The 13,601-nt window shown below is 50.2% G+C and overlaps 1 protein-coding gene across 1 annotated transcript in view; it reads left to right on the forward strand.

Moving 5' to 3' along the window:
• tafa4b (TAFA chemokine like family member 4b) overlaps positions 1 to 13,601 on the forward strand; it is a 549,050-nt gene that overhangs the window by 351,062 nt on the left and 184,387 nt on the right. The window contains exon 4 of the mRNA XM_072472294.1: positions 3,384 to 3,508. Coding sequence (XP_072328395.1) covers positions 3,384 to 3,508 — 125 coding nt within the window. The remainder of the gene's footprint in view (positions 1 to 3,383; positions 3,509 to 13,601) is intronic.

Genomic DNA, 13,601 nt, shown 5'->3' on the forward strand with positions numbered 1-13,601 from the left:
GCCCCAGGCCTCGCAAACCGTTCCCCATGTCTGACACCGTCGCACCCATTGCCTCCACCGCGGACGCCACCCGTGCGGTGTCAGCCTGGGTGGCACGCATGACCGGGACCACTCCCAGCTCCTGGACGCGGGTGGACTCCTCCACCTGCGACCGCAGCCGCCGCAAGCCACCCGTCACCCTATTCGCTCGTCTCCGTGTCGGTGGTTGCATCGGATCTATGTGTGGGTGTGGTAACTGCAGGAACCCGGGATCCATCTGGGCGGCAGATGTTCGCTTGGCCTGGGCTGCCCTCCGACCGCCCGGTCCCTCTGCTGCTCCTACCTCCACCTGCTGTACCGGGACGGCTGTGTTGTGCGCACCAGTGAGTGTACCAGACGCCTCATCACTAAAGTGCCCAACCGTGGTGAGTGTTTCTGCGATGGTGGAGGGTGTTGGTGACAGCAGTGGCGTTGTGTCGTGCTCTTCGTCCCACTCTGAGTCCATGGCACTTTGGGGTGGGGGTTCGTCTCCACCCATCCACTCTGAGTCACTGTCCGGTATTTCGTCTTCCCGGGTAGGGGTGTCCTGGGTAGTGCTGTCCCGGGTAGTGCTGTCCCGGGTAGTGCTGTCCCGGGTAGTGCTGTCCCGGGTAGTGCTGTCCCGGGTAGTGCTGTCCCGGATAGTGGTGTCCCGGGTAGTGGTGTCCTGGGTAGGGGTGTCCTGGATAGTGGTGTCCTGGGTAGTGGTGTCCTGGATAGTGGTGTCCTGGAAAGTGGTGTCCTGGGTAGTGGTGTCCTGGCTCGGATGTGACGGGGGCCTGTAGCTGCCCCCCTCATCGCTGGGTGGTCGCTCCCGCACGTGACGGGGGTGTCGTCTCCCTGTTGCTCCAGGTCTCTCCGTCTCCCGTGGTCTCCGAGGGGCATCCTGCGGGCGTCGCATGCTGGAGGGTTCGGGTCTCTCCGTCTCCCGTGGTCTCCAAGGGGCATCCTGCGGGCGTCGCATGCTGGAGGGTGCGGGTCTCTCCGTCTCCCGTGGTCTCCGAGGGGCATCCTGCGGGTGGTCTGCATCTGCGGGGATGGGTGCCTGGACGTTTGGTCCTGCGATACACAATGAAGCATGCATGGTTAGACATCAGGCAGTGATCAGGTGATACGGGAGAGGGGGATATAGGGGAGGGGGGATATGGGGACGGGCTGTTGGTGGCTCACTTGCTCATGGGGCCCCGACCTCTGCATCAGCAACCTCCCGGTCCTCAGGTCCGCCAGCCAGTTCCAGGGCCCTTTCCTCGTGTACGGTCAGTGGCCTCTCATCAGCGGGCCCTCCTCCAGTCCTCACATGCTCCCTATTGTTGTGTGCGCGCTTCTCCTGGGGGGGGGGGGGGGGTGGTGGCAGAGGTAAAAGGCAACAGTGTTAGGCAGGTATATGAATGCACGCCATCGGTTGCGCGTGCATTGCAGAGGTTAAGGTTAGGGCTGGATTCACTTGGGGATATGGGGGATATGGGGGAGGGGGGATATGGGGGATATGGGGGAGGGGGGAATGTGGGGGATATGGTGGAGGGGGGATATGGGGGAGGGGGGATATGGGGGATATGGGGGAGGGGGGGATATGGGGGATATGGGGGAGGGGGGATATGTGGGAGGGGGGATATGGGGGAGGGGGGGATATGGGGAATATGGGGGAGGGGGGATATGGGGGATATGGGGGAGGGGGGATATGGGGGAGGGGGGAATATGGGGGATATGGGGGAGGGGGGATATGTGGGAGGGGGGAATATGGGGGATATGGGGGAGGGGGGAATGTGGGGGATATGGTGGAGGGGGGATATGGGGGAGGGGGGATATGGGGATATGGGGGAGGGGGGGATATGGGGGATATGGGGGAGGGGGGATATGTGGGAGGGGGGATATGGGGGAGGGGGGGATATGGGGAATATGGGGGAGGGGGGATATGGGGGATATGGGGGAGGGGGGATATGGGGGAGGGGGGAATATGGGGGATATGGGGGAGGGGGGATATGGGGGAGGGGGGAATATGGGGGATATGGGGGAGGGGGGATATGGGGGATATGGGGGAGGGGGGGATATGGGGGAGGGGGGATATGGGGGATATGGGGAGGGGGGATATGGGGGATATGGGGGAGGGGGGATATGGGGGAGGGGGGATATGGGGGATATGGGGGAGGGAGGATATGGGGGAGGGGGGGATATGGGGGACGCTCACCCTGCCTGCTCTGACGAGGTCGTTCACCTTCTTGTGGCACTGGGTGCCTGTCCGTGGTGTTAGGGCCACAGCGTTGACGGCCTCTGCCACCTCCCTCCACAGACGCCGGCTGTGGCGTGGGGCAACTCTGCGGCCGTGCCCGGGATACAGGGCGTCCCTCCTCTGCTCCACCGCATCCAGGAGCGCCTCCACATCGCGTGACTCGAACCTCGGGGCTGAGCGACGGCCAGCCATCAAGTCGGGTGTTGCGGTCGGCTGTTCCGGTCGGGTGGGGGGGAGCTGCGCGGCCTTATGAGCCGTCACGCCGTGCAGCGCGTATGACGCTGCACGGCGTGAACCACTGCGCAAGCGCGGATCCCGTTACGTCGCTGCTAGCCCATTTCGGGCCGCAGACTATCGGCCCATTTTTATGACGTGACGCAAGTGGGATTTGCGCCGTTTTTTGCGACGATCGGCGGAGTTTCCGCCGATAACGGAGAATTTCGCCCCTGATCTCACACTTGATATTTTCCATGTCTGTACACGACAAAAGGAAAATGCTTTTATACTTATATAACACTTCTACCAGCATGAATTCAGGTCCCAGAAAAAGATGATACTGTGACCCATTTGCCGATATGTGTTCTAATGTTTAGTCCATATTGAGCCAGGCCATTTACTGGTGGCAGGGAGGAGAAGTGTTCTATCGTGTGCAGATGTCTTCCTCTCATTGAGTATTATTGGCTGGGGTTAGAGAGTCATGGTTTCAAAGCTGAAAAAAGATGCTGCAGAGATGAGAAGTTGTGAGGGAGTAAACAAAAGAAAGGGACAAAGAAGTAAAATTAAAACAAAAGAGCTTTAAAACATAGAAATTAATGTATTTCTGAAAAGATAGTCTTCTCATTTGACAGCTAGTAACTGGAGAACCTGTTGCAACCCAGGTAATCTTACTTATAAAGATGACCCATTTACCTTGGTTAGAAGCGTAAATCTACTAAATGGAGCTCAAAGGTCCAGTCATAAAAATAAATTGACCTTAGCAGTCAGACAAGGATGTAAATGATATTTAATAGCTATTCTGTTCAAGGTTCGGCCGATCACTGAAATAATGAAATCTAAGCCATTTCATTTGTTTTATGCTGTTTGTACGCATAATCTCCCATCACTAATCTGGCATTGGTTTATTTCAATTCTTTTCTAGCCTCTGTAGTGATGCAGAAGTGGTGGTGCCATATGAATCCTTGCCTTGAGGGTGAGGAATGCAAGGTTCTTCCAGACCGTTCAGGATGGTCCTGCAGCAGTGGCAACAAGGTCAAAACCACCAAGGCAAGTAAATTGAAATAGCAGCCAGTGTTACTGTACACCGATCTTAAGTGTGAAGTTATAGAGCAATTCCCCTAAAGGGTCTGCTCTATTACTGAAATAATAAACAACAAAGCTGTCTCTTTCGATCTGCTAGAAATAGCAGAGTTAAGCATCAGAATGTCCTGGCTATATTTGTCAACTATGAATAATTTACGCAGACTCATTTATGATATTACTGAGGAAAACTGTATAAAACAAATCGTGTGAACATAAGTTTTAATAAAATATTAACACTGAGAAAAGATACATTTATAATTTGGAGAGTTTATGAAGCTTTCCAAATAGCAACAGCCAATATTTAATTTGAAATTTTGCACAAACTATGATTTTGTTTCACGGAAAAATAAAATCTGTTAAAACTGCATAAATGGTGGATGTTGGCAATTAGTCTGAACCGAAAATGAAATGAATCCTGTTTGAATCATAAACAATAATTATTTACAAAATATAGCACAGTATCTCTACGCTCACAATCCTGTCAACAGTTTGTCTGTTATGTTAGAATTCAGCTTTCTTTTATCTAATGTAAAAGATTTATTACGGTCTTTATTGGTTCTAATTAATCTATCTTTATTATCATGTATTAAACATATTTAATACCAGGGAAGGAAAATCAGAATACAATTAGTATACAATTTGAATGCCATCATATGTCAAAATATCTATTTTAGAATTGTTATAGCACCATAAAAGCTACTAGGCAATATGAAAATCTACAGTAGTTCCAAATAGAATATTAATGAAAATATGACAGTTTGTATCTTATTCCTGAACTCCACATGATGTGCAGCAAAATGATTCCATGTTACTGATGATTTTCATGTCATTAAGATTACTTTTGTTTCTGATACCCTTGTTTCCTGAGTGTATGGGAATGCGATGACCAGATACAGAATCATTTCTGTGACTAAGGTAAAACTCAATATTGGAAAAATTAATGGAGTAATTTAAAAAAATGTAAACCAATGGTCAGTGGTGGCTAGTGAACATTTGGATAGGTGATGATGCATCACGAACCAATTTGTAGCCACGAGAACAGAACTCTCATACATCCACCCCTTACTCTTTGCCACAGTCCAAGAGATATACTGGTAATCTTCCTGCCATGTTTGTGTAGTCCTTCCGATGAAGCAGCAAAAAAAAAAACCAAAACTGACTACATTGGGAGTTGCCAGACCATCAAAACATGGAAACATCAAGTGCTCTGATTTGAAGCAGCTCTGAGCTTGTGCTCTGGAAGTCCAGATGAGGTAGTGCCTCACCTATTACACTTGTTAAGTAGCCTCTGCTTATGATGGTTATGTCATTTCTGTCACATTGACAGAACAAGACTGAAACATATGAAACCATTTTCCGCCAGGAGGGCCGAGATGTTGATCCATCTCTGCTTCTTTCTGAGGACCTCAACATTACGGATGACAGTTCTCAACCAATTAGTTTCACTCCACGGGAAGGCACTGGATACAGAAATGGTTATGAGCCCTGCCAACATTCCAGTTTAGTACTGAAGACTTGTGCTCCAGAACCAGCTGTGTAGTCAGCCAAGCTGTTCCAGTGCAGCAACAACACTGTTACCTGCCCAACAATATGGAAATTGCCCGGTACTATCTTGTCCATAAAAAGTTAGACAAATCTAATCTGGGCAACTACCACCTCATTAGTCTCCTCTCACTCATCAGCAAAGTGATGCAAATTGTCATTGGTAGTGTTATCAGGTGGTACTTAACAATAACCTGTAGATCAACATTCAGTTTGTGTTCTACAAAGACAACTCTACTCTAGACCTTATTACAGCTTTGGCCCAAGCATGGTTCAAAGAGCAGGGGCGAAATTCTCCGGTATCGGCGCGATGTCCGCCGACTGGCGCCAAAAACGGCGCATATCAGTCGGGCATCGCGCCGCCCCAAAGGTGCAGAATGCTCCACATCTTTGGGGGCCGAGCCCCAACCTTAAGGGGCTAGGCCCGCGCCGGACGAATTTCCGCCCCGCCAGCTGGCGGAAAAGACCTTTGGTGCCCCGCCAGCTGGCGCGGAAATGACATCTCTGGGCGGCGCATGCGCGGGAGCGTTAGCGGCCGCTGACGGCATTCCCACGCATGCGCAGCGGAGGGAGTCTCTTCCGCCTCTGCCATGGTGGAGACCGTGGCGAAGGCGGAAGGAAAAGAGTGCCCCCACGGCACAGGCCCGCCCGCGGATCGGTGGGCCCCGATCGCGGGTCAGGCCACAGTGGGGGCACCCCCCGGGGCCAGATCGCCCCGCGCCCCCCCCAGGACACCGGAGCCCGCCCGCGCCGCCTTGTCCCGCCGGTAAGGTAGGTGGTTTAATCTACACCGGCGGGACAGGCATTTTAGCTGCGGGACTTCGGCCCATCCGGAGCGGAGAATCGCGGGGGGTGGGGGGGGGGGCCCGCCAACTGGCGCGGCGCGATTCCCGCCCCCGCCGAATATCCGGTGCCGGAGAATTCGGCAACCGGCGGGGGCGGGATTCACATCGGCCCCCGGCGATTCTCCGACCCGGCGGGGGGTCGGAGAATCTCGCCCCAGAATTCCAAAGGTGAGGTGAGAGTGACGGCCCAAAACATCAAGGCAGCATATAACTGAATGTGTTATCAAGGGGCATGAGCAAAAAAGTCAATGGAAATTAGGGGGAAATCTTTTTAATAGTTGGACTCATACCGAGCTCAAAAGAAGATTGTTTTGGTTGTTGGAGGCCTATCTTTTCAGTCGCAGGACATCACTGCAAGAGTTCCTCAGGGTAGTATCCTGGGCCCAAACACCTTCAGCTGTTTCATCAATGACCTTCCCTCCATTATATGATCAAAACTGTAGAGGTTTATTGATATTTTCACAGAATTCAGTACCATTTACAACTTTTCAGACATTGAAGAAGTTTGCGCCTGCATTCAACAGGACCTTGACAACATTAATATTTGGGTTAATAATTGACAATTAACAATTGTATCACAGAAGAGTAGATAAAGATTATCTCCAACAAGACTGAACATAACCATCTAGCTGTGAAGTTCATTGGCAATACAGGGCGGGAATCTCCGACCCCCCCGCCGGGTCGGAGAATCGTCGGGGGGGGGGCGGCGTGAATCCCGCCCCCGCCGGCCGCCGAATTCTCCAGCACCGGGGATTCGGCGGGGGCAGGAATCATGCCGCGCCGGTTGGCGGCCCCCCCCACCCCCGGCGATTCTCTGGCCCGTGATGGGCCGAAGTCCCGCTGCTTCTATGCCAGTCCTGCTGGCGTGGATTGAATCAGGTATTTACCGACGGGACCAGGCAGCGCGGGCGGGCTCCGGGGTCCTGGGGGGACGCGGGGCGATCTGGCCCCGGGGGGTGCCCCCACGGTGGCCTGGCTCGCGATCGGGGCCTGTGCCGTGGGGGCACTCTTTTACTGCGTGCCGACCATCAGCCTCTGCCATGGCCGACGCGTAGATCACCCTTCCCCTTGCACATGCGCGGGGATGACGTCAACAGTCGCTGAAGCTCACGCGCATGCGCGGACTCCCGCCGGCTGGCGGAGTCTCTTCGGCCCCGGCTGGCGTGGCGCCAAAGGCCTTCCACGCCAGCCGGCGGGGCGCCAACCACTCCGGGGCAGGCCTAGCCCCTAAAGGCCGGAGGAATCCGCACCTTTGGGGCGGCCCGACGCCGGAGTGGTTCACGTCACTCCGTCCCGCCGGGACCCCCTTCCCCGCCGGGTAGGGGAGAATCCCGCCCCATTATTTCCAAATCTCATCATCAACAGTTTGGGGCTTATCTGAACTGAACTCGATCAGCCATATAACTATTGTAGCTACAAAAACAAATCAGAGGCTGGGAATTGTGCAGTGAGAAGCTCACTTCCTTACTCTCCAATGCTTGTGCACCATCTACAAGGCAAAAGTCAGAAGCATGAACTTGCCTGGACGAGTGCAACTCTCACAGCACTGAAGAAGTTGCAGACTATTCAGGACAAAGCAGTTCACTTGTACCATCTTGCACCACCTGAAGCATATACTCCCTCTGCCATTGACACATTGCAGCAACAGTGCATACAATCTACATGATGCACTGCAGCAACTTGCCAAAGCTTGCCAACAGCATCCACCAAATCTGTGAACTTGATCACCTAGAAGGGCAAAGGCAGCAGACACATGGGAGCACCACCAGTTGCACACTATTCTGATTGGAAATATATCGCCTTTCTTTCACTGTTGCTGCCTCAAATTTCAGGAACTCCCATCCTAATAGCACTGCGTGTGTACCTACATCAGGTGGCTGTTCAAGGAGGTGGTTCACCACCAGTTAGAGAGAAGCAACAAATGCTCGCTTTGTCAGGGACACTAGTATGCCAGGGATGAATTAAATAAAAATCTTGATTCGCTATCCAGGGGTAGATGAGTGCTATTTAGGCCAGCTATTTCAACCTGACACTTTGGGCAGAATCTTGCGGATGTAAAGGGGGTTTCAACCATCGGTTGGAGAGCCAGCGAGAGTCTTTTTTTGAGAATCGCCACCACAGCTTGTGCTAATCAGGCACTTAGACCAATGACAGGCCTTCCCTGGGATCAACAACTTGGGGAGGCGATGGCTGCTGCCAGGATTTCTTTGTCAATCACGCCGGGATTTCTTTGTCATGCTCCCTGCACCTGAGCCCCAATCTGCTGCTGGGATAACACCAGTGAGAGCGGGATGAAGCCCTTTAGTAGGCATTAATTGCCCATGAATTGGCCTCAATTGGCATTAGGATGCAAATCCAAGATCATCCACTGGTCTTCCTGCCATTTACCTAATCAGGGAAATGGTGGATGAATTAATCAGATATTTTGCATCTGAAGACACAATCGAAGTATAAATAACATCCTAGAAATAATTGTGAATCAGGTGATATGATGGGAGGAACTTAAAACAATTGCAATCACCAGGAAAATGGTGCGAAGAAAGTTTTTAGAACCAAAAGCTGACAAGTCTCCAGATCATAATGGATTTCAGACTAGAGTGTGAAAGGAAGTGGCTGCTGAGTTAATAGATACTTTAGTTTTAATATTCCAAAATTCCCTGGATTCTGTAAAGATTGAAAAATAGTGAATGTGGCTTCTCTATCAAGAAAGGAATGAGACAGAAAGTGCGAATCTACAGTCCAGTTAGCTTAATATCTGTTATGGGAAATTTGCTGGAATCTATTATTAAGGAAGTTATTGTGGGGCACTTAGAAAATATCAATGGAATCAGGCAGAGTCAACATATGAAAGAGAAATTATGTTTGACAAATTTATCAGAGTTGTTTGAGGGTGTAACAAGCAATATGGATAAAGGGGAACCTGTTGATGAGCTGTACTTAGATTTCCAAAAGGTACTTGACAAGGGTTCACGCCAATGATTACTATGCAAGATAACAGCTTGTGGTATAGGGGGTAGCATGGATAGAGGATTGGAAATAGAACAGGCAAAAATAGATCATTTTCAGGTTGACAAGATGTGATGAGAGGAGTGCCACAGAGGTCAGTGCTGGGACCTAAACTATTTACAGTTTATATAAGTGACTTGGATGAAGGGACCAAATGAGTGTATGGATTCTAATTTTGTTGATGACACAATGATATGTAGGAAAGTAAGTTGTGAAGAGGACTTAAGAAATCTGCAAAGTGACATAGATAGCTTATGTGAATGGGCAGAAATTTGGCAGATGGAGTACAATATGGGAAAATGTAATCTTGTCCACTATGACATGAAGACTAGAAAAGCAGCATATTATTTAAGTGGGGAGAGATTGCAAAATTCTGTGGTGCAAAGGGATCTGGGTGTCCTGGTACATAAATCAGGAAAAGTTAGTTTGCAGGTCCAGCAAGTGGTTAGGAAGACAAATTGAATGTTGTACCGGGATTGGAATATAAAACTGGGGATGTCATGCTGCAGGTGTACAGGGAATTGATGAGACAAAAACTGGAGTACTGTGTGCAGTTTTGGTCTCCTTATTCAAGAAAGGATAAAAAGTGTTAGAAGTAGTTCAAAGTATGTTCACTCGACTGACACCTGGGGTTGGGGGTAGTTATTTTCCGAGGAGAGGTTGGATCGGCTGGGCCTATATTTATTAGAATTCAGAAGATTGGGAGGTGAACTTATTGAAGCATATATGACCTTAAGAGGGCTTGACAGGGTAAGTGTTGAAATAACATTTCCCCTCGTGGGAGAGACTAGAGTGTGGGGACACCGTTTAAAAATAAAGAGTCTCCCACTATGAGACGAGAAGACATTTTTTCTCTTAGAAGGTCATGAATCTTTGGAACACTTCTCCCCAGATAACGGTGGCGGCAAGGCCATTGAATATTTTTAAGGCAGAGATAGATTATTGACTGACAAGGGAGCCAAAGGTTATTGGAGGTAGGTGGGAATGTGGAGTTGATGCAACAATCAGGTCAGCCATAATCTTATTGAATGGCGGAGTAGGTTTGAGAGGCTGAATGGTCTATCCCTTTTCCTAATTCATGTGTTATGTCTCCACCTGCCACTGTCCCACCCAGTTAAATGCCGTGCCTGACATCAAATTCACAACATGACATGGCAAAGATTCTGCTCGTCCATTCATTCTGAATACAATATTATTATGTTTGTGTGGCCACTCAGAGAGTGCATCATCTGAACTTTGTTTGAATTCATTCCAAATTGATGGGATGAATATTTTTGAACAGATTATTTGTAACCAGAAAACCTAGAGGTTAATTTCAGTGAAGTTTCTCCTGCTGTAACTTCAAGGTAAGTACTGTGGGGACCTTGGGAAAATGGTGTAAATGCTGTTTACAAAGTTTCTTTGGGGTTCCTGTGACTCTAATGCCTATGTTGCAACAGACAAGCAGCTGATTTCTGATGAAAAATCATCCCCTTGGGGTTTAATGAACAAGTCAGTTCTGGAAAGAACAAATATTTCAAATTTTAATTCCCAGAGATTATCAGCCAATTAGTATTTTGCGGTGCGTAACAATTGGCAGGATCAATATGGAAACAGGTGTAAAATTCAGCAGAACTTACTGGTTGTGCTATTTCAGGAAAGTTCATGACCACAGAAGCTTTCTTGATGCCAATGTTCAATGTTTAAACCAGATGCTTAGATCTGTAATGTATAATGAGACAGCATTAATTAATGGTTCCATAATATATGTTGCTCTAGAGTGATCGAAGCATAGAAGACCTTCACATTTAGTTTAAGGATGAGAAACTTGAGTCTGACATTAGTGTCTTGAGGTAATATAAAGGCAATTACAAAGGACACAATTTCACTTTCCCCTGCCAGCAGGTTTTCAGACATGGAGATCTGTAAACTTCCGCAGGTGACCTTCCCACCCCAGCCTGCACCCCCCCCCCCCCCCCCCCGCCCCCCCCCCCCCCCCCATCGCTGACTTGTCTGTAATTTTATGTGGTTCGAGCAAGTCCGAGGGCAGCCAGCCTGCCTTTCCCCCATTTGTGGCTCTTAAGTCACCAATTATTGCTGAACCGGCCAGACTTATCACCCCTCAGAAGTGACTGAGCTTGCTGCGCAGATTCACAGCCCGCCCCCTTCCAGATACAAGTGAAAATTGCTGAGGGTAGAAATGGAGGTGGGGCATCTGGATAACGCTGCATATCGACCATTTTTCCTCTCATCCGTCTGTTTGATCCCGATTGGGACCATGAAAATCCAGCCCAAAAAGTTTGGGAAGGGATATAGCTCGGTTACATGAGTGGGTAAAAGTTTGACTGTTGCAGCTACAGGGCGGGATCCTCCGAACCCCCGCCGGGTCGGAGAATCGCCGGGGGGCTGCGTGAATCCCGCCCCCGCCGGCCGCCAAATTCTCAGGCACCGAAAATTTGGCAGGGGCGTGAATCGCGCCGCGCGATTCTCCGGCCCACGATGGGCCGAAGTCCCGCTGCTGTCATGCCAATCCCGCTGGCGTGAATGAAACCACCGACCTTACCGGCGGGACTGGCGGCGCGGGCGGGCTCCAGGGTGTTGGGGGGGGGAGCGTGGTGCGATCTGGCCCCGGTGGGTGCCCGCACGGTGGCCTGGCCTGCGATCGGGGCCCACTGATCCGCTGGCAGGCCTGTGCCGTGGGGACACTCTTTTCCTTCCGCCTCGGCCATAGCATGCGCAGGGATGACATCAGCACTGCTGATGCTCCCGCGCATGTGCGGACTTCCGCCGACCGGCGCAGTCCCTTCGGCCCCGGCCGCTGTGGCGCCAAAGGCCTTTCCCGCCGGCCGGTGGCGCACCAACCACTCTGGCGCACCTTTGGGGCGGCCTGATGCCGGAGTGGTTCACGCCACTCCAGCCCGCCGGGACCCCCCGCCCCGCCGGGTAGGGGAGAATCCCGGCCCCTGTTCTTCACTGCAGATCCCTGCTGTTTATGCTGCTTACGCTGATGCAAAGTTCACATTTTTAACCATCAGGCTTTGCTGGAGGTTTCACTTTGCTGGTTTCTTTATGAATACCCATCAGGCTATCGTGTTTCTTTTAACTTGGCCATATTTCCCAGAAGGCTGAGGGCCAGGGCTACAGTGCGTGCCTGCACTAGGTTATAATTCTGTTGGGAGCAGTTCAGAGAAGGCTCACTCATATCATAAGAACATAAGAACATAAGAACTAGGAACAGGAGTAGGCCATCTGACCCCTCGAGCCTGCTCCGCCATTTAATGAGATCATGGCTGATCTTTGTGGACTCAGCTCCACTCTCCGGCCCGTACACCATATCCCCGAATCCCTTTATTCTTTAGAAAGGCATCTATCTTTTTCTTAAAAACGTTTAAAGAAGGAGCCTCAACTGCTTCACTGGGCAAGGAATTCCAGAGATTCACAACCCTTTGGGTGAAGAAGTTCCTCCTACACTCCGTCCTAAATCTACCTCCCCTTATTTTGAGGCTATGCCCCCTAGTTCTGCTTTCCCCGACCAGTGGAAACAACCTGCCCGCATCTATCCTATCTATTCCCTTCATACTTTTATATGTCTCAATAAGATCCCCCCACATCCTTCTAAACTCCAATGAGTACAGTCCCAGTCTACTCAACCTCTCATCATAATCTAATCCCCTCAACTCTGGGATCAACCTAGTGAATCTCCTCTGCACTCCCTCCAGTGCCAATATGTCCTTTCTCAGGAAAGGAGACCAAAACTGAACACAATACTCCAGATGCGGCCTCACCAACACCCTATACAATTGCAGCATAACCTCCCTAGTCTTGAACTCCATCCCTCTAGCAATGAAAGACAAAATTCGATTAGCCTTCTTAATCACCTGTTGCACCTGCACACCAACTTTTTGCGACTCGTGCACCAGCACACCCAGGTCACTCTGCACAGCAGCATGTTTTAACATCTTACCATTTAAATAATAATCCATTCTGCTGTTATTCCTCCCAAAATGGATAGCCTCACACTTGGCAACATTGAATTCCATCTGCCAGACCCTAGCCCATTCACCTCACCTATCCAAATCCTTCTGCAGACTTCCGGTATCCTCTGCACTTTTTGCTTTACCACTCATCTTAGTGTCATCTGCAAACTTTGACACATTGGACTTGGTCCCCAACTCCAAATCGTCTATGTAAATTGTGAACAACTGCGGGCCCAACACTGATCCTTGAGGGACCCCACTAGTTACAGGTTGCCAACCAGAGAAACACCCATTTATCCCCACTCTCTGCTTTCTGTCAGTTAACCAATCTTCTACGCATGCTACCACTTTACCCTCAATGCCATGCATCTTTAGTTTATGCAGCAATCTTTTGTGTGGCACCTTGTCAAAAGCTTTCTGGAAATCCAGATATACCACATCCATTGGCTCCCCGTTATCTACTGCACTGGTAACGTCCTCAAAAAATTCTACCAAATTAGTCAGACACGACCTACCCTTTGTGAATCCATGCTGCGTCTGCCCAATGGGGCAATTTCCCTCCAGGTGCCCCACTATTTCCTCCTTAATGATAGATTCCAGCACTTTCCCTACAACCGAAGTTAAGCTTACCGACCTATAATTACCCGCTTTCTGCCGACCTCCTTTTTTAAACAGTGGTGTCACGTTTGCTACTTTCCAATCCTCTGG

The sequence above is a fragment of the Scyliorhinus torazame genome, chromosome 13 (assembly GCF_047496885.1).
Source record: "Scyliorhinus torazame isolate Kashiwa2021f chromosome 13, sScyTor2.1, whole genome shotgun sequence".
Lineage (NCBI taxonomy): Eukaryota > Metazoa > Chordata > Chondrichthyes > Carcharhiniformes > Scyliorhinidae > Scyliorhinus > Scyliorhinus torazame.